This window comes from Panthera pardus, unplaced genomic scaffold, assembly GCF_024362965.1.
Source record: "Panthera pardus isolate Hobbes unplaced genomic scaffold, ASM2436296v1 HiC_scaffold_13, whole genome shotgun sequence".
In the NCBI taxonomy this organism is placed as follows: domain Eukaryota; kingdom Metazoa; phylum Chordata; class Mammalia; order Carnivora; family Felidae; genus Panthera; species Panthera pardus.
Window position 1 is genome coordinate 164,989,736 of NW_026526688.1, and position 26,406 is coordinate 165,016,141.

Genomic DNA, 26,406 nt, shown 5'->3' on the forward strand with positions numbered 1-26,406 from the left:
CTAATCTCTGAACTTTTCAGTTGGAATGCCTCTTTATCCTGAGTCATAATTCATCCTCCCAGAACCTTGTACTTACTCTCCCAGCTCTTTGAAGTATAGAAAAATAGGAAATATGTCCCATTGAACAGAGCTGCAAGCCTCTGAGGCAGCTATTAAGGCTATCTTGAGTATATATCTCTGCTAAGTAAATATCCCCTCCTCTCCTACGTATATGTCCTCAAGTCCTTAAAGTATTCTTTGAATGACACTATTTTCTGACATTTCACAATTTCTGGCATTTCATAATTGTTCTCCTCTGCTTTACAGTTCAGATTGCCTTATCTGTATTCCCTTGAAATGCCGTAAACCTGGAATATTCTAGCTGGGCAAATTCAAGTCATTTTATTTAAATAAATAACTAAAGAATAGAAGTTGTTAACTTAGAGACTATGACCTTTCTCATTCTTAACACTGTGTTTTTTGTTAACACCAATCTATGATCAAACTAGTGTTTTCTTCTGGGTAGGGCTGTGTATGGGTGGGCAGTTACATCATGTTTTGTGCTTGGTGCTGGCACAAATTTTAAAGTTCATTTTTACACATTCTTTCCTTAGTCACATTTCTTCTATTCCTCACCTGTGAAACAGGTTTTTTAGTTTTGAAGAGACTATGAATAAGAACTTAAATTTAATACTATGAATATCATCCTGGTAGAATCAGCCCAGCACTAATAATAAATCTCATATTCTGACTTTGCCTTTCTGATTTTGACTCATCTCATTATATGCCTGGACTCTCAATTTTATTCAGGTCATTTGCAAAACTGATCAAGCAGTACAGGGCTAAAAAGGAGACACAAGAGGAGTCAACTAGGTACTTACCTCCAAACTTAATCCATTATCTAACATTTTGGGGGGGACATTATAATTTAGTCAGCTAATAATCAACTTGATTATATGAGCAATCTACCCTAATATATCCATCCTGTGTGTTTATACTGGCAACAAAGAAGCCTCGTTGATTCATTAATAGCATATTCTTTGAGTGAACGGGGACTCACATAATAAGGCACAAAGAAGCAGACCAGGCTTTGATAAAAGGCATCCAACAAGGTGATCCAGAAGGTAAGGGGTAAGTATGCCTGAAAATGAAACAAATATTGCAGAGGGATCAAGATTAAAATGGGTCAAAGCAAAGTCAAGGAACAACACAAGCCAATACTTACTTTTGCTTCTCTAAGAAGACTATATTCCTTCATGGGAATTTGTAAACAGTGGTGGGATTTGTAAACAGTGGTGAACAAATAAGGTGTGACAGCTGAATAAATTCCTAGGTGAAAAAAATCCATAAAGGAACTCTGTTCCGCTCATGTCGCTTATATCTTTTGATCGACCTTGGGCAAGCCCCACACTGGGCTCCGTGCTTAGCATCGAGTCTGCTTAAGATTCTCTCTCTCCCTCTCCCGCTTGGGTGTGTGCACGCACTCTTTTTCTCCAACAAGAAACATCTCTCATCACCACTGGAAATAACTGTATTTGTGTACCTAATGGGTCTCTCAACAAAATGCAAATTACATACAGTGGGGCTTTGATTTTTTTTTATTCAAGTGATTAAAACAGTACCTGGTACCTATCAAGTACTCAGTAAATATTTGCTGGATTAATAAACTATTCCTATATAGTTTTGCATGTGTTAATCTGCTTCTTGCCAAAAGCTTATAACAAAAAAGTTCAAGCAGAGACACTAATCTCTACTTGAAAACACATTTTCAAATGAGAGCCACCTCTGACTGAATGTTGATGTGTGTGCAGAACGATTCTGAGGCTGCATTCAGACCCAGGAGGAACAATAGAGTGCTATGGTCTATCAGTGATGTCTGCCATGGACAAAAATGGCAACACATGTATTATATCCCTGCCCTAGTCTTCTCTTTTCTTAACATGTTCTCACTCTCATTTCCTTCCAAATACGAAAAGGCTGAAATTTCCTTGAAAATAACCAATGTCTTCTAAATAACAAAGTTTTAGAAATACACAAATTCTCCATATACACTCTTTTATTCTTCAATAGACTACACTTAGAGTTTTAAAATCTATCCTTTTTTAAAAGGATCTCTTTGTCCTCTGGAAAATCAAAACAATGAGGATTTATTGTTTCTGATCTTATTACTATTATTGTTCCTTTTATTACACTGTCCTGTTCCTTTTCCTTGTGTGTCTTTTACTATTTCCTCCTTAAAAATGATAGGATATTCTACCGGCCTTTCATCATCCAAATGTCCGTAAAATCTAAGGAGAAGCACAATCAAATGATAGAAGAGAATGCAGCAGAACCAAAGGGGCAACCAAAATGTCACTAGACAAGAGAGAACAATTTGGGGATAAGCTAAAATGTAACTTCATGCTTCTGGATGAATGGAAGTTGCTCAAAAATCCTAGCGCAAATAAGGTAAAAGCACAATTACTCCACAGCAGTCACGTGAGTAAGGGGACTTGGGAAGTAGAGAAGGGTAAAAGATGAATGAGAGGCTAAAGAGATGAACTCATCGGATCTCTTGGAAACCGAAAGGGAAAATGTGGACATGAAGTCCAAGCCAGAAAAGATGACTGTGTGGGTGATGAGAGATGGTTAACAGATGACTGTTTCTTGGAAGGGAAGCCTCTGCTACAGCCCTCCACATCATCTCCTTCAGGGGAAGATTCTGAAACCTTGGAGAGTATATTTCATGATGCTGAAGGCAGGAACTGGCTCAAGCATAAAACAGAATTCATTTGAAGACCAAGTTCAAAGAAAGGACAACTCCTCTGGAAGGTAAACTCAATGAAATCAATGACCTTCTATCAATAGCCACATGCTGGGAATCCTCCTGCTATTACCATGTATTATAAAACTGGCCAACTCAATAGAACAATGTGTGCAAAGGATTGATAACAGGGTTTAACAATAGGAAACAATGACCTCAACTCTTCCAAGGGCAAGAACCAACCAAAGTCTGTACAAATGGGCTTTTAAAATGTCAGCTACAAAAATTTTGAACGTTCCCCCCTCACCTCTCTTTCCCCAATGGACTTGGAATTTAATTTAGGTAGGGGGTACAGGACAAGCTTCATTAATATCAACCATACATTCCTGCATCCTGGCCTTGAACTTTAAGTCAGACTGGATTCCTTTAAGAAAACCCTATTTAGCAACTTGATCCAAATGGATTGGATGGTATTAAAGGATTATGAGGATTTCTTCTGCCCTGAAAGATGAACGTGTGACTTCTCTGTGTTGCCTACTGCAGGTAGCCTGTGGACATTAACTTACTCCCCAGCCTGGAAAGGAAGTTCAAGTCAGGATAAAGTTAGACTGAGGAAAATAAACATATTTTACATTTGAGATTTCCTCAAATTTCTGGTTAATTCTGGAGAGTAAAAATAACAATACTGAGAGCTTCATGTGGATGGAACTTTTTATCTTCCTCAATCCTCATACCATCTCTATAAAGAAACAGAAATGCAAGCAAGTTAAATAATTTACCACGGTCACACAGCACAGAACCAGAATTTCAACACTCAGAATTTAAACATAAACTCAGCATTATTTCTAACTGATCTGGGTCAGTGTCTTTAGAACAGTGAGTGAAGCACAACACAGAGATTTCTTATGGTGGGTCTGATTTTTGTCTGTCCAGTACTTCTATAGGACACCCTTCTTTCCAATCCTGTCCATGTGATTCAGCTCTGTCCTCACAAATGATAACTGTCCCAGCCTTGGTCAAGGAGAAAACGAAAAGGCATGAGACTCAAGCTAGGCCAGTGAGTCCTAACCTGGACATTTAGAGTTGCTTTAAGAGTAACAGTGTTCTGTCATCATTACCTGTGGATTTTGCAGCTATGCAAAAGTTTATTAAGCCAATAAACTTCCCTTTTTTATTAAGCCAGTTCGAGTTGGTTTCTGTCATTTGCAACTGAAAGAGTTTTGAGTAACAGAGTCTTCCTTTCAAGACAGACTATCTGACTACACGGACCCCTCAGCTTTGCCCACTTACAGGTGTCTACAGGCTCCTGGCCCGCCTCAGTCCCTGTGATCCTGACAATGCACCTGTGAAAGCACTTTGGATTCTTGGCATTAAATAGCATGTGGAGGCAGGGGGTGACCCAAGGACTGAAGACAGCATCAGTGTTCTTTCTGCCACATAGCATAATGGTGGACAGGACGGGCTAGAGATCCAGAGTTCACCTGTACCACCCATGAACACTGTGACATGGCAGATTACTGAAGGGACCTTCTTGTGCCTGACCTTCCTCACCTACAGTGTGGATAAAGACAGCACTTACTTATAGGGTCATTTTGAGGTTAGATTTATATATATTAAGGACTTAGTGCCTGGCATACAGGAGGCATTACAAAAATGTTCATAAGTGCTACATTAATTACTATTAATTTTGTAGAAGAGAAATTAGAAAGAAAAGAGTTTTGGAGGGCCTGGGGGGCTTGGTCGGTTGAGCACCCGACTCTTGATCTAAGCTCAGGTCATGATCCCAGGGTAGTGGGATCGAGCCCCACCACTGAGCTCCATGCTGACAGTGTGGAGCCTGCTTGGGATTCTCTCCCTCTCTCTCTGCCCCTCCCCAGTTTGTGTTCTCTCAAAATAAATAAATACACTTTAAAAAAAAAAAAGATTCTCTCTCTCCCTCTGCCCCTCTTCCCTGCTCATGCACTCTCTCTCTCTAAAATAAAAAAGAAAAAAGAAAGAAAAGAGTTCTGAGACAGCTAGCCCAGTTAATCAGCAACCACAATATTCTGGGTGGGAGGCAATGAGGGCAGTGAGAGAAGATTGGAAAGTGGGGACATACATAAATGATCCATCAGTAGACTGACAGCACGAAGATCAATTAAGTAGAGGCGGGGCATGGTTTTAAGTAGAGGGAGCCATTCAGAACAAGCCACTATTTTGCATGACAGTAGAACATGAAGAATTTGATTTTGGCTTTGGAACCAGACTAAGAAGGAGTCACATCCTGGCTCTGCCATTTGTTCAGCTGCAAGATTTTTGAGGTTCTCCATCAACATGTTTTGTGGAGATAAATGAGATGGAATGTTCAGCAGTTTGCACAAGAGACGGCACAGTGAGGTTTAGCAAATACTAGACATTATTTAAAAAAAAAATTTTTTTAACATTTATTTATTTTTGAGAGACAGAGAGAGATAGAGCACAAGCAGGGGAGGAGCAGAGAGAGAGGGAGACACAGAATCCAAAGCAGGCTGCAGGCTGGCAGCACAGAGCCCGATGTGGGGCTCGAACTCATGGACCACAAGATCATGACCTGAGCCGACGTCGGCCACTCAACCAACCGAGCCACCCAGTCGCCCCACAAATACTAGACATTATTAGCTATGAGGTCTAAACACCAGATTTCTTCATATAAGTACCTAAGACTTTTCATAGTTTTACCTCTGTTCATCTCAGAAGCAAGTAACTTAATATCTTCCTGTTATCTCTGTTAGCAGAGATCTTCTGAAACAACCATATAATCCAAATAGGTTTTTTTTTAATGTTTATTTAAACATTAAATAACGTTTAAGAGAGAGAGAGAGAGAGAGAGAAAGCACACGGGCATGTGCACAATCGGGGGAGGGCAGAGAGAGAGGGAGAGAGAATCCTAAGCAGGCTCCATGCTGTCAGCACAGAACTTTATGTGGGCCTGGATCCCATAAACCGTGAGATCACGACATGAGCCGAAATCAACAGTTGGATGCCCAACCGGCTGAGCCACCCAGGCGCCCCCTAATTCAAATTGTTTTAAGTAGTCCTGAATGTACCACAATATTTGAGCTGCGCTGACTGGAAAATGCCCTGGCTTTGACAACGGATGTGCACTGGTCCAAGCATTTTTGCTTTAGCACCTACCTCTGATTTCTGACCACTCTTGTAAAGTTCGGGCAGTTGCATGAGGGTCTCTGCAGACACATCTTTCTCCAAAACACCATAAATGACAGGAGGAGCGGAAGTGAAAAGGAGGTTGAACAAGATCAAAACCCAGTAGTCAGTCATGGATGTTCCTGAAAATCCACAAAAGAACTGGTACCAGAAAAGGAGGTTCACATAGGCCTACGGACACAAAGAGCGACATTTGCATCTTAGAAACAGCAAGGTGTGCTGTCACCACACCAGCCACATGCTGCCATTTTCAGCTGTGTAATCTCCGCCTCTCCCTCGGTGTAGTTCCCTCACTTACAGAATGGAAGACCACAACTTACCTTGGCGTCCCTTTTAGGTAAATGTTTTATTTAAGTGAAACACATACACATGCACACGTACTTACATACACACGTAAACACACACATGCCACTTATTGTGTGGTCCTAGCACTGTTCTAAGAGCTTTACAAATAATTTGCTCAACCTTCCTAACAACTTGGGAATTATTAGTGTCCTATTTTACAGACAAGGAAACTGAGGCAGAGAGAGGCTGAGGAATTTGCACAGAGTTACCTGGCTGGTAAGCAGCAGAGCCAGTTTTCAAACTGAAGAATCTCTTCTACATGAAGAGACCCTAGCCCAGTGCCTGGTATGAAGCATGCACACAACAAATATTCATTCTCTTGCTTTCATGGTTTAAAATTATGTGTTTAGTGGTGCCAGCAGGGTAGCCAACCATCCCACTTAGTTTTGGACTGAGGAGTTTCCCAGGACAGGGACTCTCACTGCTAAAACTGAGATAGCCCCCAGCAAATCAGGACAGGTCATCACCCTAGAGGCTAGACACATACATCCTACGATGTTTCCTCCAATATTTTTCTCAGACGAACTAAGTCCACTATGGCAAAAGTTCTGTGCCCTCAAGCAAGAAGGGCCACAGGAAAGGGCACTGGACCGAGATTTAGGGGTCCTCTTCAAGGCCTGAGGACATTTCATATTGCTCTTTTCACTTTAAGCCATTTTCCCAACGCCTCTGAATTTTTGGTTTCCTCATCTGAAAAATGAGAATTACACCACCTCAGAGCTTGATATCAAGATCAACTCAGAAAGTACCCATGACCTGTAGAGTGCCTTAAACATATTGAGATGTTATTGTTGGCATTCTAGACACACTAGAATACTTTAGGGTAGGGGCCACAATCCTTAGAATAATCCTTAAGTCTAGGGTCTATGGACACACACCACACCCTGCTCCTGAAAATGTATTAATTTGGTACATGTGTTTTGGGGAGTGAATTCATAGTCTTCATCAGTATCTCAAAAGTTTCCTCAGATCCAAGAACCACAGTCTCAGAAACATACGTTACTTGAATGGCTTCTGGTACTGGGCCTTTTTCTCCGTAGTTTACAAAGCATTCAGTGTTTTGCTAGATACAAAAGAGGTAGAGATAAATTGTGAGGTTATCAGTGGGAATGGCCATCAAGGGTTCCACAGCAGAAAGACGCCTTTCCGTCTCTGTTCCGTCTTTGTTCCCTGGTGACAGTCTCTACTAATAAACACTGCCCCACTCTCTGAAAATATATGTCACCTCTCTTTCTGACAGTAGTGTTTCTTAACCCTTGGGTTTAATCTGGGCTTTATGGGGAAAGAGGAGCTGCACCACAAGAGGAGAAGGTAGGAAAATGCAAAACTATTTACCTTTTTTTTTTTTTTACATTTATTTATTTTTGAGACACAGAGTGAGAGCACAAGCAGGGGAGGGGCAGAGAGCGAAGGAGACACAGAACCCGAAGCAGGCTCCAAGCTCCGAGCAAAAAAAAATGCAAAAGTATTTAAAAAAAAACTTGGGAAGGCAGTTCCTCCCTAGAAGTCAGTGAGCATTAAGTCCCAGAATTTTAAAAAAGCTAATTGTGCTACAGGACAAAAGAAAAAAAAAAATGTTCTGCTGACCAACAGACAGACACACACACACAGATACATGGATCTAAATTACACATCTGGAGTATCTGAAAAATGACCTACTGAAGTTATTTTTTTCCTAACGGTGGTATTTCAATAGAGTGATGTAAATTTATGTTTACTATTAATGCACTGCCTATGGACTTTTTGAAGGCTAGGAATAAATTTAGTCTAAAAATCATGACAAATTTACATAATCACTCTGCCTGGAAGGAACTTAAGTGAAGCGAAGCAATCTGAGGTCACCACGATCTTATAAAGGAGGAGACTGAAATTTAAATGGTATGTCAAAGATCAGAAGCTCGGATTCTCATCAAATTCTGCCCCTTTAGGAGCTATATAATCAAAATTAAGTTCCTTGGCCATCAAATAACTCTCAACCACAAATACATTTTACAGGTTTGCCAGAGAATTCTTCATTTCTGAGTGTTAGCCAGCTACAGGCTAAGGCATGATAACTGGGTTGTCCCTGGCATCTGTGTCTTCCACATACAACATGGGACATCGGTTTGAGGACCCCAGGTATTTTTTGGTATCTTCTGTAAAATGGAAGCAAACATTTTCATTCTCTACTGACAGACGGCATTAAACATTTCATAATTCTGCTTGTCACTACCTTTTCATGGAAGGTCAAAAATTAGGTCTTAAATGAACCAGACAGGACTTAATTGAATTTAGAAGCATAGGGAATAGAAAACGCCAGCAGACGGACAAGGCTAGCGATTTGCTGTCAGCAGCTGAAACGGAGCACATTCGCAGATTATTTCTGGTAAGGCAGCAGGAGTGCTCCTGGCGGCTCCCCAAACATCAGCAAGCAGAGCCGCTTAACGTGGGGGCATTTCCTCCTCATCCCTTATGCTAGCAGAATAAGAAAGTGTAAAGGGGGAAGGGACAGATTGTCTGGAGCTACGTACCACGTTCTTGTAGAAAAAATACAGAATCATGTTGGAAAGCCGTGTATAGCACCAGTGCCCGTGGACAAGGAGGAGCTTGCTGAGATGCTTGAACTGAGAAATGGCAAAATCACTGGCCATCACAGCCTGCAGAGACAAGGGGGAGAGAATGCCACCCTGAGCAATCAAATGTGTTAAGACAGACACAGCATGGCAGCCTGACCATCATCAGGCTCCAACTGGTCCGATCTGTTGTTTAAACGTTACATGCAGACCAGATGAAGCCAAACCAAACTGAAACAAACAAAACTCATGAACACAGAGACTTGATGGTCTGCCTGGAGTTACTATTCAGCTTTCCAGTCTGGTCACATGAAACAAGACTTCTCTTTGGTTACCACTCGACCCAATTTCAGCAAATGTACTTTTCTGGAAAGCAGCTCCCGTAGCAAGAATGCCATGCATCACAATATGCATCTGCTTCTCCCTCACTGGGAAGAATATTAAAAGTAATGTAGTCTTGACACTATGTAACAATGTATAATGTGCCAGGCAAAGAGATCAGTGAATTTCTCAACTGTTGGAGAGAATGTCATAATTTACAATTCTCTGGAAACCCTAAGCCTCTATCCTATCTTTCTCTAACAGCATTTGCTCCATACATGAAAAGCAGTCTTTGGACAAGATTTTATCTGAATTTTGTGCCTAAAACACTATCTAATATTCACACGTGTACACACACACACACACACAAAGAGCACCCCCCTCCCTCATTCTCAAATATTATCTCCCTCCCTTCCTCTTTAGGTCTGTAGGTCTTTTATTCAAATCCTTAGTAGCTCTCACCAGTGTCAAAAGTCACACAGCTAGAATAAACTGAGGGCTGCTGGAGGGGAGGTGAGTGGGGGGATAAGCTAATGGGGTGATGGGCATTAAGGAGGGCAATTTTTGGGATACACACTGGATCCCACTGGATATGCCACTGGATATATAAGAGACGAATCACTGGGTTCTACTCTTGAGGCCAAGACTACAGTGCATGCTGATTAACTTGAATTTAAATTAAAAAAATAAAATAAAACCATAAGAAAATATCTTTAAAATTAAAAAAAAGTCGCACAGCTATTGCAGGGCTAAATATATATATTTTTATGTTCTAGATGAACTATATTTAAAAAATTTTTTTTTAACATTTATTTATTATTGAAAGACAGAGCATGAGCATGGGAGGGGCAGAGAGAGGGGGAGACACAGAATCTGAAGCAGGCTCCAGGCTCCAAGATGTCAGCACAGAGCTCGATGACGGGCTCAAACTCACAGACCACAAGATCATGACCTGAGCCAAAGTCGGACGTTTAACCCACTGAGCCACCCAGGGGCCCCAATGAGCTATATGTTTTAAACTGAACAAGGGAACCACATGGTTAAAATTACCCAGGAAAATACCCTAACACCCACACAGTAGATAACGAATGAATGCAGAGACCAACTCCCTGTCTCCCTGCCTCCCACTCCTGATCGAGCCACAGCCAGCCTCACTCTACAACAGAGATTTTACTGTGAAAGTACGTTGCCCTGGAGTGGGCAGGTGAAGTCTGTGGCACATGGGTGGACGGTATCCACTCACCTGCATGCCTTCTTGACCGGAGATCCCCATCCCAATGTCTGCCACCTGTATCATGCTGACATCGTTGGCACCATCACCTTCAGGGGACAGAAGAAAAGCTGATAAACGTATGAAGGGTAAAGAAAAGATACAGACTTTTTGCAAAGCAACAGCGACCACCCAAGCAAACAAATCCTTCAACATTGATCCTATGTCCGCAAATGACCGGGAAGCCAGTTAAAGAGAAATGAAGTGCAGCATCCCACTGCCATGAGGAAGGATTCCAAATTCGACACTTAAAATCCTTAAAAATCCTTCACGCTAAGGCAACCTTTCTGGACTTATCTCCCCTTTTTCCATGCCACTCACTTTACTTTCAATTTTCCAGATATCCCTGCTCCTTCCAGCCACCGCTCATGCAGTTTCCGTATCCTGTAACACTGCCCTCACCACCCCCACCTCACGTGGCTGGATTTCAATTGCTCTTGCCCTCAGCTTAGAGGTCAGTTCCTCTGGGAAATCCTTCTCATCCTCCCTTTAGGTCAGATGCCTCTTCCTTAGACTCCGGCACCACCCTGCGTTTCTCTATCATATGATATTACGACTGCTACATATTTCTTGGTCTCCCCAACACACTGGCAGCTTCTTTTTTTTTTTTTTTTTATTTTTTTTAACGTTTATTTATTTTTGAGACAGGGAGAGACAGCATGAACGGGGGGAGGGTCAGAGAGAGAGGGAAACACAGAATCTGAAACAGGCTCCAGGCTCTGAGCTGTAGGCACAGAGCCTGACGCGGGGCTCGAACTCACGGACCGTGAGATCATGACCTGAGCCGAAGTCGGACGCTCAACCGACTGAGCCACCCAGGTGCCCCACACACTGGCAGCTTCTTAGGGGAAGTATTACATTCCTGTTGGTAATGACCATTTGTTGTCCCCAAATGCCCACTGATCATTCACTGTTTTCTGGTAACAGTATCCTGATTTTGCTTGGGAACTTTGAGTCCATGTGGTTTATTAGGGATGAACCGAAAACCCCAGATGTAGGACGGCAACTCACCCAGATCTAGACAATTAGCATCATCTGTTTCCTGGCTCAGAGATGATGATTGGTGATTGGCTCAGAGATGGGCACCTGACTCCAATGATGTAATTGACATATCCAGAAGTTCTAGACTCAGGAACATCTGGATCCAGGGGCTTGAACAATTCACTCATTTATATGTTCATTCAATAAGACAGCTGAACAAAATTCCACTCTCATCCTGATTCTTTACTCCAGCAACTTGAAAAGAGTTGCTATCTTTTCACTCAGGTTGCTAACACGATAGGATGTAAACCTAGGAATTTTTGGCAGCCGTATCAGCAAGCACGCTGAGGGGAGAAGCTACCTGAGACTGAAAGCAATCCAGGTAAAAACAGAGGCTACAAGAGATGGCTGAGTCCTCATCTTGCCATTTCTGAACACTGCGGTATCTCAGAGCTTAATCTCACACAGCTTCTCTCTTCCATTTATACTCATATTTTGGTGGTCGCATCTACTAGCCAGACCTTCAGTATCATCTAGACTTATAATTCCCCAATTTGTATCTCCAGCCAATCCCTCACTGCTAAATTCCAGACTTCCTATCGAGCTGCCCACCTGACACATCCCTGCTCAGGTCTCTATGGACCTGTTCAAATTTCAGATGCATGTGTCCCAGTTCCTGATTCCCCTGCCCTCCTGGTTCCATCCCCTCTGCTCTCAGAGACAAAAATCTTGTTTCCTTTAACGCCTTCTATCATACAACACATGAAATTCATCAGCATGTGTCACCAGCTCTTTTTCCAAACCATGTCTATTAGCTGACCGTGTTTCATGTCTCATCTGGGCTCAAGCCACCACCACCTTTTGCCTGAATTATTCCAGTAGCCTCCCAACTCTCCATTCCAGTAGCCTCTTTACCTATGTCCTTGCATCCAACAGTTACTCTCAACACAGTAGCCATGTGATCCTCTTAAATTTAAAGCAGATCATTTTCCTTCTCTGTTCAAAGTTCTCCCAAGACTCCCTACCTCCTCAGATAAAAGCCAAAAACGTCCTCCAGGACCCTACGTGATTTGGCCACCTGCCACCTCTCTGCCCATCACTCACCTAGAAAACTCTTCCCTTTGCTCAACCTGCTTGGGTCTTGAGGCACCCCAAATTTAGCCCACAGTCTTCACTTTCACTGCCCTCACCAGGAATGTTCTCCCCTCAGATCTCTGTGGCTCCCTGATCATTCTCTTCAAGTCTCTGCCCACCTGCAAACTTCAGAGATTATCTCTGAAAAACATTTAAGCTAGCAGCCCCCCTCCCTCCCCTAGTGCTCTACGTCTCCCGGCTCTGCTTTATTTTTTTTAATAGTTTGTCACTATCTGATATATATGTATGGCTTTTTTGTTTTGTTTCATTTTTTACTATATGCCTTCTAGTGGATATAAGCTCCTTAGGAAAAAGTACTTTGTCAATTTATATACTCCTTTATCTCCAGTGCCTAGAAAAATGTCTGGTATACAGAAGGCACTCGATAAATATTTGTTGAATGAATAAATAAATGATTTGTTCATGTCCCTAAATTTTACTTTTCTGAAGGTAGAACCCCTAGATTTTTCAGTTTTATAATTCAGTACATTTACCCTTCTTAACTTAGTTGATTTGGGGATCTCACATGTAACCCAAAGTCCTACTATGTTGTTTTCCGCATCACATCCCTACCATGTGGTTCGAAGCAAGTGGTCAAAAAGGTGATGAAGGCAAGAAGGGAAGGAGTGGAGGATAAGGAGGAAGCAGGGAGGAAAGGGAGAAGGAAAGTGGGGGAGGGAAAGGACAGACAGACAGAAGGGTAGACAGAAGTACAGAAGGAAGGACGGAACAGAAGGATCAGCCCCTAGCGTGGCATGAAAGTGAGGAGCACGCGGCCGGTTCCATCCCCACTCACCGATGGCCAGCGTCATCACCTGGAGATGGTTGCGCACCAACTTCACTACCTCGCTTTTCTGCAGGGGGGTGGCTCGGCAGCAGACCACAGCTTGACAGCAGGCAGTCAGCTCCAGGAACTGCTTCTGCAGACTCTCCTGCAGGGCGAACTCCAGGGTCTTCCCATTGATGATGAGTCCAGCCCGCAGCCCTGAGTCCTGTGTGGCTGGGGACTGGTGTAAGCCCTCACTTAACAATGCTTGCTCTGGACAGGCTGGATTCTTCTTCTGAAGTTCCTTCAAAATTGTGCTCATCAGCACCTCACAGGCATCCTTGAAACAAGAGGCAAAGACAGTTGGCCTTGGGGCTCCCTTGGTGGCCATACCCAGCTAAATTTATCATTGTCATTCTTTAGCAACTGCTGTATAAAGGCAGTTCCTCAAGCCGTTACTTTTGAAGACCTCCCAGCTTTCCACAGAGATCGGGGTGGGGGGGGGGAGGAGGGAGGAGGGAGGAGGGAGGAGATCAGTTAATAGGATGGAAGAGACCTCTCATCCCCAATTCTGCAACTAAAAATAGCTGAAAATTTATTTATTTGTACAATTTACCTTCTCAAACAGTGACTCCCGAGAGTTCTTTGGTCTTTTTCTACCATTTACTATCTGCTTGACATTAGGAAAATTATGTAACCTCTCTGAACCTCAGCTTTCTCATCAGAAAATGCAAATGTCTACACATTATAACATCATTGTCAAGAAGAAGTGAAATAATGTGTGCAAAGTTCCTAGTGTAAGGCATGACACAGAATTTAAAAAATAATAGTTACTATTTTTATCTTCTTTTGGACTCAAAATTCATTCATTCACAGTGGTTTATTGAGAAACCACTTTATACTAGGAAACATCCTAGGCACTGGGGATTGGCCAACGAGCACAAGAAGACCCCTGCCCTCATCGAGCTTATGTTCTGGTTGGGATGTTTTCAGTGGTGCTTGTCACGTTTGGTCTGTGCACATCCCTCCACTCTCTTCACCCCACATAGTTAAGAAGTACCATGAAGACAGATATCATTTTTAATTTACTTTTGAAGCCTTCACAATGCCTGAGAGAGGGTCACATCAGACACTCAATAAATACTCATTGGATGGATTCTACTCAAGAAGACTGACAATAAAATTACCCAGAAATTATTGTGTCAAGTGACCACTAAGGACAGAGCCTAACAAAATCCATGAGCACTGCATTTAAGTTTAGACATTAAGACTGAAAGAAAAAGAAAAAAAAGACTGAAAGAGTTCATTCGTAAGAGATCCCCTCACTCACAGGTCCCATATATGTCGCTCTGATCCCATACATGTCAAAAACTTCTGAGGAAAAGTATACAAAGGTGAATCAAATATGCCCTTTATAGGCTCAACACATAATAGTAAAAAGTTATTTTAAAAAACCTTCTAGAGCTTGGTTATATTAAAACGATATATTCAGAAGGTAACATACCCTTGAGTCATTGAAAATCAGCATGTCTATTAACATGAGATGATACTTAAGGCATTTGTTAAGTGAAAAAACACAATTACAATACTATACAATACATAATGACAGCCTTTGTATGCTCAGGGTGCACAGAATACAGGCTTGAGTAGAAGCCCTCTAAAATATGAACATAAATTATCTGTAGTTTTATGTTTATAGAATGATTATAGACATTTTTATCCTCTTATTTGAGCATGCATTTAGCTCTATAAATTACATTTTCATTACAGAAATATATATATACACTCAATTTTCATTATTTGCAGATTCCATATCTGTGAATTCACTTACTTGCTAAAATTTATCTGTAATCCCACAATCAATACTTGTAGTGCTTTCATGGTCATTGGTAAACATGCACAGATAGAAATTTTTTGAGTCACGTGATACGACTCCAGCCGAAACTGAACAAGGTGATGCTGTATCTTATGTCAGCTCCTGTACTATAAATAAGTGTCCTTTTCACTGTTTGGTGACACATTTTCTGTATGTTTGTGCTTCTTGTTAATTTCACTGTTTAAAATGGCCTCCAAGCATAGCGCTGCTGAAGTGCACAGTGCTGTCTAGGGGTCCTATGTACTAGAAGGTTGTGATTGGCCATAAATTCAATGTTATAATACATACAATAAATTGTTTTTAAACAGAAACACGCACGGAACGAGGTTCTATATTGATTGGTTGACACAATGTTGTGACCAGAGGCTTATGGCAACCTAATTCTACGTTTGGTTCAGTATTCACTAATACAGCATTTGCAGCAACTGTATAGAACTTAACTCCACGAATAATGAGAAAAACTACAGATGGATATAGATTATATAATATGTAATTCAATACAAAATGTATGCTTGACAAGTAATCAGCTGTGAGTAGACAAACCACAACCTTTTGGAGTTTCAGGCTATAAAAATGAGGATAATTTTACCTGATCTGTGGCCTTGTTGTAACTGTCAAGAAAGATCACGAATAAGAAAGCCTTCTATGGATTCTAACCAGCATGAAAATAAAGTTACTATCTCAGGAAAAAATTATAAGTGAAATAATAAAAACAAAACTTAAAAATTAAATGATGAATCCTAAAAGGCCTTTATATATCAAAAGGCAATAAAGAATCCAATATATAATTATATTAACCTTTCCCCCCCCAAAAAACAGACCCAGGACTTTTATGAGAATGGAAACCATGTAAAGTTTATAAGTGGCGACATTTACTGTAATCTAACTTGCAGATTTAGGAACAAGAGTTGACAGAAATTTGTAAAGCTGAAATACTACACTACAGAAATGACCAGATATTCTACTGGTTTCCAGGTGGCTCACTTAGAATGTCACAGAAGCAATTTCTTCACTAACTGGCCAACCAGGTTCCGTGATCTTTCTTTTTTAATTCTTAGCATCTCCTGATGGATGGAGGAGAATGGGGGAAAAAAATGAAAATAATATAGTGACTTAGCCCCTACTATGTGCCTGGCATTTTATATGGATGGACCTGAGTCACCATAAAACTAAATTGTGTTCACTGTGCTCTGTTAGTTACCTGGAAAATTCACATAGGTGGAACAGCTTTTGATAATTAAAAAAAAAAATGTATTTTTTGTATTTAGAACAGTCCACAGTGGATACTCTATAAAGACTTCTTGAATTGGTAACTTTAAATATCTTCAACTATAATTGTGTATTTACAAATAAGCTCTATGATCCTATGGATTTTACTGCTCATAAAAATGTCAAAGTTGAAATCAAATAAAAAGAACTGACTTCCTTTTCAATGGTAATTGAACCCTTTCTGACAGGTACTACATGTTTAATTTATAGTTTATATTTTCTCATTTAATGCCTACAATGACCCTATGAAATAGATGTTACTCTCACATCACAGGTTAGGGAAAAGGTCCAGAAGAAAACTCTCCAAGGTCACATACCTGATCACTGGCAGACCAAGTAAATGAACCAGGGTCTTACCAGCCTTAGGGCACATCCATTTTAGTGACCAAAATGACTAATGACAATTTTCTTGTGCTCAGACCTGGCTGGTACTAGGAGCTGGCTGGAGGTTGTGGTTATGGGTCTCTGGATCACAGCCAACTGCCAAGGAGAACCCACCCTGTGTTGAAAAGGAAAGTTCTCTTTCCTTAAAATATATGATCTGGTTAGGTATTGACTGAGGCCCGACCATAATAACATGGCTAACCAAACATGGCAGCCTATGACAGCCCCAAGATGTGATCCAGATGAGAAGCTCCAGAGGATTTCTGAGAGGCGGGTTGCTGGCAGAGTATGGATGCCACTGATGAAGTCTGACTTTGAGGAAGGAGGGAGAAAGGTTTTCCAAGCTAATTAAGCGGCATGCACAAATCTCAGAGGTTATTACTATACTGGAAAATTAAAAAAAAAAACAAACAACCTATTCAACGCATTAGAAATTTGTGTTAGAATTTAATGGGAGGTGGGGCAGGGACAATTATAAAAAAAAAATAAGCTGTATCCAAACCTCTTAAACTCCTTAAGGAAAAAAAAAATTTTCCCTTTCCTTAAAACAGTTCTACAAACTTGACATTCTCAACAGTACTATCTAAGAATTACCACTAGAGGGCATAATTATCCCGAGAGTCTATTTTTGGAATTAACCATAAAAATACCAATTTACTCACCTAATTCTGATAGAAATCATCACTTCCCCTCAACTTGAAACAGAGGTATATTCCTGTCCAAGAATTTGACATATTTTTTCATTATGGGCTAAATCTTATCAAATCCCTGGAAATCCAATGGGGGGTAAGTGAAAGCAGAAAATAAAAAGGGAACTTTCTATAGCAACAATTTCTTTGAATCATGTTAAACCATGAAGCCTTTAGAAGAACTATGGTATCTTCCCAAGCACAAGCTAGGTTGCTGGATAGAAGAAGTAATTATCAAGGAGCTAATGGTTATTGGTTTTTTTTCCTCCTTCCATTCATCAAATCACAAATGCTCCCTTGGCTATGAAAAAAAAAAAAAAAGACTCAATCTCATTACACATACTTTACTCTGGGTATTGAGGATAAAGAGCTTGTCATCTGGCTCCAGTAGTTTGCATGCATAAGCTATGTTGACAGCTGTCTCCTGCTTGTCCCCTGTCAGCATCCAGATCTTGATGCCAGCTTTTTGAAGGGCTTCTATAGACTCGGGGACTCCCTCCTGCAGACGGTCTTCAATGCCAGTAGCACCTAAAAGATAGCCAAAGTGCAACAGAGCCTGTGAGAAACTGAAGCCCGTAGGAGCTCACCTAGGCTATAACTGAACTGTATCTGTTTGTCAACCCAATCCTGAACTACCCAAACTGTGCCAGCAGCTTCCAGAGATTCAAAGAAGTGTGGACCCAGACCAAAATCATATACAAAGTAATATTCTGGGAGGGAAGCCTTAGGAATCAATGAGCTTATTAAACTTACTTGTTTTCCTTGTAGCTAGCTTTCCTCTCCGTAAATTGAGGGGGACTCGTTTCAGTTACTTATGCAACCTTTCTCTATGATTTTGTAATTCTGTGACACTCCCAAGGGTAAGGACAGGCTTTCAAAGAATGTTCTTGCCAATAAGTGGCTTATATTATGAAACAGCATTAAAAATAGATATTATAAGTCCATAATTCCTTTTGCTAAAACAACCAGGGCCAGGTAAGTTTTAGAATTCAAAATTTTTCATATTTTATGAAGGTAACATAGTGCATCTATCATATTTTGAAGTATCTGATAACCAAACATATTAATATTTCTGTGGAAAACTTTCAAATGTTCACACTAGTTAGGAAAATAAAGACTTACAAAAGTTTATCAGACCAGGCCTGATTTTTATAGCCAAATGAGTTCTGGCACTAAACCCACGGAGCGTTTTTGAGTTTGGAATTTCAGACAAGGAGAGGTAGACGCATACAACTGATGCTGTCACAAAGAAATGACGTAGGACAGCACTATTACTCTAGTGGCTCGACACAAAGTGGGATCACTGTTTTTCTCTGAACCAGAGGAATGGAGCTCCGATACTGGTCTCTTGCTATGTTAGCACTTAGATTAGAATCTAGATGTCCAGACTCGGAGACAGTGGTTCTCAACCTTGGCTGGCTCAGCATTCCTTGGGGATCTTTTGAAAATTCCAATGTCCCAGTCACACATCAGGCGAACTGAATCAGAATCCCTGAGAATAGGATGCAGGTTTTTTTATTAAAAAATTTTTCTTAATGTTTATATATTTTTGAGAGAGAGAGAGAGAGAGGGACAGAGTGCTAGTGGGGAGGGGCAGAGAGAGGGAGACACAGAATCTGAGGCAGGTTCCAGGTTCTGGGCTGTCAGCATAGAGCCCAATGCGGGGCTCATACCTATGAACCGTGAGATCATGACCTGAGCCAAACTCGGACACTTAACCGACTGAGCCACCCAGGTGCCCTTTTTAAACTTTTTTTTAATGTTTATTTATTTTTGATAGAGAGAGAGAGAGAGAGAGTGCATGAGTGCGGGTGAGGGGCAGAGAGAGAGGAGAGGGAGGCTCTGAAGCAGGTACTGTGCTGTCAGCAGAGAGCCTGACACGGGGCTCAAACTCACAAACTGAGATCATGACCTGAGCCAAGGTGGGATGCTTAACCGATTGCACCACCCAGGTGCCCTGCACTAGTATCTTAAAGTGCCCCAGATGATTTCAAGGCACAGCTCAGTCTGAGACAAGAGGTGTCATTTGTGCTACTTTTACCAGCAATCAGGAAGTAAGAGAAGAGAGAAAATTTCATTGGTCCAGTTGCAGGTACATACAAAGCACACAGGCCCTGTTGCTAGGTAGACCCGAGTTTCTCTGCAGCTCTATCAGCTGTTAGTGTGACTTTGAACAAGTCAATGAGCTTCTCTGTGCCCCAAGTTTCCTCCAAATAATTTAGAGATTTGTTGTGAAGGTTCAAAGAGACAACACATATTAAGTACCTTATCCAAGGCCTGGCAAGAAACTTAAGCTGGAAATCCTCTTGAACCAGGGGGAACCAGGATATTTATTTGACTTGGTATTCTAAGTTAAAGTGATAAGGTTTTAAATGATCTTCTTAAGGATGACCACCCTGATCCCACCATAAATGGAGTCTAGTTCACTGCAGCGGAAAACAGAATGAAAAGAATTGGAAACCGGGTAGAGATCAGACTGGACACGGTAGACAGAACCATGTGCTCTATTAGATCAAAGTAGGGGGGAAAAAACCACTGGTGAATAACTTACTTAGAGAGAGCCAGTGTTTTTCAAAATTGTCCATTCAGACAACACAAGAGTCTACCTACCAAGTAAAGTTAGCTTGTTCTCCAACCTCATGGCAGATTCAAGGAGTAACTCTTCCCTGTGGTCAATGCTGGTTTCTGCTAAAAAGTGGTTCCTCAGCCACTCTGCGTATTCAGTGTCACTCATGACCTAGGAGGGTAAAAAGAGCTATAAGACAGGCCAGATCATCTTGTGGGATCCCACCAGGACTGACCACTAGCTGAATACCAAGCCATCAACCTGTTTTCGGTATTCCTCTCTCTAGACATACTTATGCCAGGTTCTCACACCACCTGGTCACAACCTTCCCAAGCTCTATGGTCAGACTTCTTTAACACTGATAATGGATGGACACGATAGCTCAGTAGTTCTTGGAAATTCTAGGCATCATACATGATGAAAGTGGGTTAATTTCTTTAACCCAGGGTGTATGCAGTTGGAAGAGGTCTCCACGTGGCAGTTAAATCTAGAAAGATTCTAATGGTGCAGTTGAGAAAGTGGCATCAGGACTGCTCAGTTTGAGGTATTACATAGCCAACAGCACCGCTAATATCTTTTGACGGTTAGTTTGTGGAGTTAGTTATTTGTAAAGGTGAAAAGAGCGAGGGAGCTGTATGAGTGGAGCAAGGAAGTACTCTTCCTAAAATATTAAATGAAATTCCTGGAGAAGGAACCAATGATACATTTTCCTCTTTCTTCAGGTTGCCATAGAGGGAGAAATCCACATTTTGGTTCTCAAAAAGCAACGTGAGGTGGAGGGGGTGAGGCAACTTCTCTATCTACTTATTCTCACTCACAAGGTAATCTGACTTAGGAAAAATCTGACATCTATTGGGCTGCATTTTTATCAGGGACAGGATCATTCCACTTGAAAAGGCAGCATTCTCTCCTTTTGCTTTCATCTTGAAACTCTCCATTTTTCTTACAACTTTGTGTGGGGCAGGCTTTTGATTCTATATGCAGCTGGGTGACTAAATATTGACTAACAGTCTGCAATGGATCCCAGCTTCCCTAATGCAGCTCATCAGAACTAGAATTTGGGTGAGAAATGAGCGATCCCTACATTTGTCTTAGGTGCTCGCTACAGTCTCCAATTCAGGCTTCCTGGAGAGCCTCGTATTTAAAAATTATAATGGATGGCAATTAATGCACTGATACTTTGATCTACCTGTACACCCCTGTCTTTCATATTCGCTAGAGCCCAGAATGACACACGGAAATTGATACTCTGGTTTCTAACACAGCACATGAGAACTCAGAGAACAGAACTTTTAGGTACCCTTGTGGCTTGTTCTCCAAGCAAAACACTGCTTTGGAGAACAAACTCCAAGCAGCCAATACATATGGAAGGGAGAAGCTGTGAACAGAAAGCCCATGATCCAGGGGCTTTGCCAATTATCCGGACCAGGGTTTGACACATGCTCGTCATTAAACGATGGCTACACGGTGGAAGAATAAAGACGATGCGCCTGAGAGCCTCACCTTCTTCGCTATACATAACGTGCGTAGGCCTCGTTTGGCATAGTCGTCCAAGTGTTTCTGGGTTTTCTCTCTTATTATCATCTGTTGTTTTTCCAGACTTCCTCCATCTGAAATAATTAACAAAACACAAGTATTCCCACCAGTCTGCCCAATTAAAGACAAAGTTTTACAAACAATGGTGGCTTACCCCACAACAAACAAAAGACCTTGTAGTTTTGAGTCCCAACTGTGCATTAATTAAAGGGACCCTCAGAATAAAGCTTTCCCTTGTTCCTTCCTCCCTGGGGAAAAGCACCATGAACTTAATACAAACACCATTCCCACACCATCAATAACAACAGTAACAGTAACTATAATAATGCTATCTGCCATTCACTGAACACCTGCCATTTGGTAGGCACTGGACAGAGGCTCTCCATATACTGGATATGGCGTGTCATTAAACCTCTGAGGAACCTACAAAAAAGGTACTATAATCCCCATTTATTGAACACTTAGGCACAGAGTAGTAGGTAACTTTACCAAGACACAGGTCAGATCTGCACCCAGGTCTGTATAGCCCCCAGACTTACATGCTTTCTCACCAAATCCTAGGCAGCTTCCCCTACTTTGCCAAGTGCAGCTGATCCCCCAAATATCCACTTGCTTGTCTTTATAAAACCATCTGGAGTGGCCTTTGAATTTCTGAGCCCTTGATACCCCCGCTTTCAGTTCTGTATGAACTCACCTGGGGAAGCCACAGAGAGCAACTCCATGATTACAGAATCCGCACCCTTTGTGTATACCACGACTTGGTTGGAAAGGGGGTGTCGAACAACAACAGACATTCTTTTTCTTACTGAGTCGAAAGGCAGGATGTGCAGGAGTTGAAACGTTAATGGCCCCAAAGCAGCGAAGTCCACCATGACCTGCTCTGGTGTCCGGGACCGTAAAGTGCATTGGTAAGCCCGGGCGGCATACACCAAGGCCGCTTCGTCTGGGCTCTCAGCCTCATAACACAGGCTGGAGGCCCACGGCTGTCCAGGGGAGCATTCCACCTTGCCATCGGTGAGGGCTGCATCACAGTTCTGTTTCTCAGTCTCCGTAGGGTGAGCAGAATCACTAGAGTCCCGAGGGCTCCCGCTAGTTTGGGAGACCTCTTCCTCCACAGGTGAAGCCAGTTTCATTCGACTAAAGAGAGAGAGTCTGCTTGCAAAGGCACTTGGGATCCCAGAAGATGGCTCTTTCCCACTGGCAAGTGACGGCGAACTTGATCTTCGCACAGACAATCTCTGGAAGAGGTTTTTAATCTCTTCCAAGGACTTGATAGGCATTCCACTCAGTGATGAGAGTCCAATCTAGGGAAGACAATTTGGGAGGGTCTCCATCATATAGTCAAAAGCAGTTCATAACCATGTTGAAGTCAAACCAGGAAAAAAGAAGGTAAGAATTACCCCTCCTTAAATAACTAGCAGCCTGCTTCTTCATACTTAAAACTGCCCCAGAAAAGGGGTGCCTGGGTGGTGCAGTTGGTTAAGTGTCTGACTCTTGATTTCAGCCCAGGTCATGATCTCAAGGTTTGTGAGTTTGAGCCCTGCATCAGGCTTCGTGCTGCCAGCACAGAGCCTGCTTGGGATTCTCTCTCTCCCTTTGTCTGCCCCTTCCCTCCTCATGTTCTCTCTCTCTCTCTCAAAATAAATAAACATTAAAAAAAAAAAAACTGTCCCAGAAAACATTAACAAAAATTAAAATGGCCATAATGAAAAAGATGTGCTAACGTTGATGGCACTATAAATTTCTACAACCATTTAGAAAGAAATTTGGCAAATAATAGCAAAAGAGATAAAATGCCAATATTGCCAGCAGTGGGCATATTAAAGCAACTTTTCCTAACGAATAACTTAAAATATAGGTGATCCATAATCTTTATTATGTACATCCTAGCAATAGCAATTTAAAAATTATAAGCAAATTAAGTATTCAAAAATAGCAAAGCAGAAAAATCTTCCTGAAATGTTATACAGTCCTTACAAAATAAAGTTTATAAAGCCTATGGGGTAAAATTGGTAAAGCTTTCAAATATAAAATTCATGTGAACAACATAAAAATAAAAATTGTATGAACATAAGAACAAATGAGCGATAATATGCATTTAAAACACTGAAAGAAAGCTAAAAGATTAACAAAATGGGTTGTTTTCCTCTTTTATTTTTCAGATTCTATAAGATTGTTACCATGACTTTTTCTGTTGTTTTAAAAAGGCCAGTGAACAAAGTCACTTAAAGTGTTATCAGCAGAAATTATTAGCTTATTAGCAGAAATTCACAGTGAGTGTGAATTTCTATTACATATTTTTTTCTAATTTGTAGCCTTATTTTCTTTTCTAGCTCTCAACTTTTATCAGTGATTAAACTTAGAGTTTAATATTAATTATGAAGGCCAATTAAATCCTAAAATTTTCTCATTCTGAAAAGCCCAAAATATGGAAGTGTTTTCCTAAACATTATTAATCTTTGGATAGTTGGAGACACCTATGCTGGTCAATTTTCAGACTTATCAGCAACTCAGAAATGAAGAGAAACAACCACAGATGAGGTTTTCATATTCCTGACAGATTCTGATTAACTTATTAGTCATGGTCTATCATTACCTCAAAATATCATAAAGCTTAGGCTTTTATAGCTCTAGAGATTTTCTTTCAGACAACAGCATATTCTATTCTTTGGGGATAAGGCAACATTTTCAAACAAAAAAAACACCAGAAGATGCCTACTTTGGATACAGATGCACGAGAAAAACTGTTACACGAGGAGGAAAAAATATCCAGTAATTTATTCTCTAAGTACATAATCACTTTCCAAAGAGCAACTCTCTAATTGAAAACCTTATAAAAACAGTTTTCTGATAAAAGCTTAATTGGAAATAAGTTATTTTTATGGTAAAGTTGACCACCTCTGAATTTGCCAAAAAAAGATGATCTGATGGGAAATTAAAATGTAACTGGGTTGTGCTGCAAACTGAATTTAAGTGGGTGTGTGCAAAAGGGAAGAGAGTTCTTCGCACAAGGAACACAGCACAGCATGTGGTGAATCACCAGTCTTTAAAACAAGTTTTTCTTTTTAATTGAAAGTGAATTTTTACATAAATTCTAAGCTACAAATAGGCTTTTTAAATCTAGCTTTTGTGGGAACTGCAGAATCTTGGTACACTATAAATGTGCTGGATTTTAAACTGAGTTAGAACTAACCCAACTGGTACATGAAAAAAGGTACCCTATCGTGAAACATGATAATGAATCTAATACTTTAAATTTTGCCTGATGTAGTGCATATGACGTTGGAGGTCTCAGAAGCCTCAAAGAAGCTTTGATTGGGTAAGGAAACTGCAAAATGAGCACAGCCACATTCCACAAGAACTGTTCTCATCAGCTATCCTTCAAGAGGCAAAATAGTAGAGCAGCACTGAGTCCTACTTCATGGGTTCAAATCCTGCTTCCCCCACATACTGGCTCTGTGACCCCAGGATAGTTACTTAACCTCAATGGCAAAATGGAATGGTGGAGTAATATTACCCAACTTAGGAAGTTGTTCGGAGGATTGCACATGTTAATACCAGTAAATCACTTAGAACATATGTCCAGAACACAGATTAAGTGGTGTGTGTCAACTGCTATTATTATTATCATTAGTAATAGTGTTAATTATTATCTACATAACAAGGCCAGTACAAGTACATTTAAACCCAAAGTTCTCTTCTAGAAGGTGATCCTTGTTTGCATTAGAGACTTTACCTTTTGTCGTGGTTGGTTAGGAGCAGAAACCACTACAGTGTTGCAAATTGCCAATGCAATAAAGAAGTCAATGATATACAAAGTCTCCAGTGGTGGATTTGGGACAGTCTCATCTAGTGGTGTAAAAAGCTGAGGTGTAATCTGATTAAATTTGTCCAAAAGTCTGGTGTCTGGTACCACATCTGTTTCCTGAAAACCCAATTAGAAAAAGTGTTGTTATGTTAAGTATCTAAAAATGAGAGCTTTAAATTTACATGAGAAGTAGCTTTTATAACCACACTCTATGCACAATGAGATAGTAAACTTTACTCTTCTAAAAAACATTTAACATGGCATCATGGGAAGTGAGAATAGGAAAATAACAGACCAAAAAAAAAAAAAAAAGGAAAATCCAGAATGCACAATACTGATGGAGAACACCTTGACTATTAACTTAAATTCAACAGGAGATAGGAACAATGCCTTCCACCAAAATCTAGTTGACTGTTTTTCTATTTTGAAATACATAGTTGACAAAAGTGAACTATTGGGCGTTCATCAAGATAAAAAGCTTCTGCACAGAGAAGGAAAAAAAAATCAACAAAACTAAAAGACAACCGACGGAATGGGAGAAGATATTTGCAAATGACATATCAGATAAAGGATTAGTATCCACAATCTATAAAGAACTTATCAAACTCAACATCCAAAAAAAAAAAATAATAATCCAGTGAAGAAAGGAGCAAAAGACATGAATAGACACTTTTCCAAAGAAGACATCCAGATGGCTAACAGACACATGAAAAGATGCTCAACATCACTCACCATCAAGGAAATACAAATCAAAACTACAATGAGACACCCCCTCACGCCTGTCAGAATGACTAAAATTAACACAATAAACAACAGGTGTTGGCAAGGATGTGGAGAAAGGGGAATTCTATTGCACTGTTGGTGGGAATGCAAACTGGTGCAGCCGCTCTGCAAAACAGTATCGAGGTTCCTCAAAAAGTTAAAAATAGAACTACCCTATGACATAGCAATTGCACTACCAGGTATTTATCCAAAGGATACAAAAATACAGATTTGGAGGAATA

At 40.8% G+C, this 26,406-nt stretch overlaps 1 protein-coding gene across 5 annotated transcripts in view; it reads right to left on the reverse strand.

Annotated features, from left to right (window-relative positions):
- The window catches only part of ATP10D (ATPase phospholipid transporting 10D (putative)), a 108,743-nt gene that overhangs the window by 10,330 nt on the left and 72,007 nt on the right, over positions 1 to 26,406 (reverse strand). For 4 of the 5 annotated variants that reach the window (XM_053901605.1, XM_053901603.1, XM_019412793.2 and 1 more), the window contains 10 exons: positions 25,331 to 25,519; positions 22,289 to 22,898; positions 21,562 to 21,668; positions 20,103 to 20,229; positions 17,836 to 18,020; positions 13,305 to 13,614; positions 10,367 to 10,443; positions 8,761 to 8,886; positions 5,876 to 6,076; positions 1,040 to 1,120 (listed from right to left, as the gene is read on the reverse strand). In XM_053901605.1, the coding sequence (XP_053757580.1) occupies positions 1,040 to 1,120; positions 5,876 to 6,076; positions 8,761 to 8,886; positions 10,367 to 10,443; positions 13,305 to 13,614; positions 17,836 to 18,020; positions 20,103 to 20,229; positions 21,562 to 21,668; positions 22,289 to 22,898; positions 25,331 to 25,519 (2,013 nt within the window). The remainder of the gene's footprint in view (positions 1 to 1,039; positions 1,121 to 5,875; positions 6,077 to 8,760; positions 8,887 to 10,366; positions 10,444 to 13,304; positions 13,615 to 17,835; positions 18,021 to 20,102; positions 20,230 to 21,561; positions 21,669 to 22,288; positions 22,899 to 25,330; positions 25,520 to 26,406) is intronic. The other variant, XM_053901604.1, reaches the window with a different exon arrangement.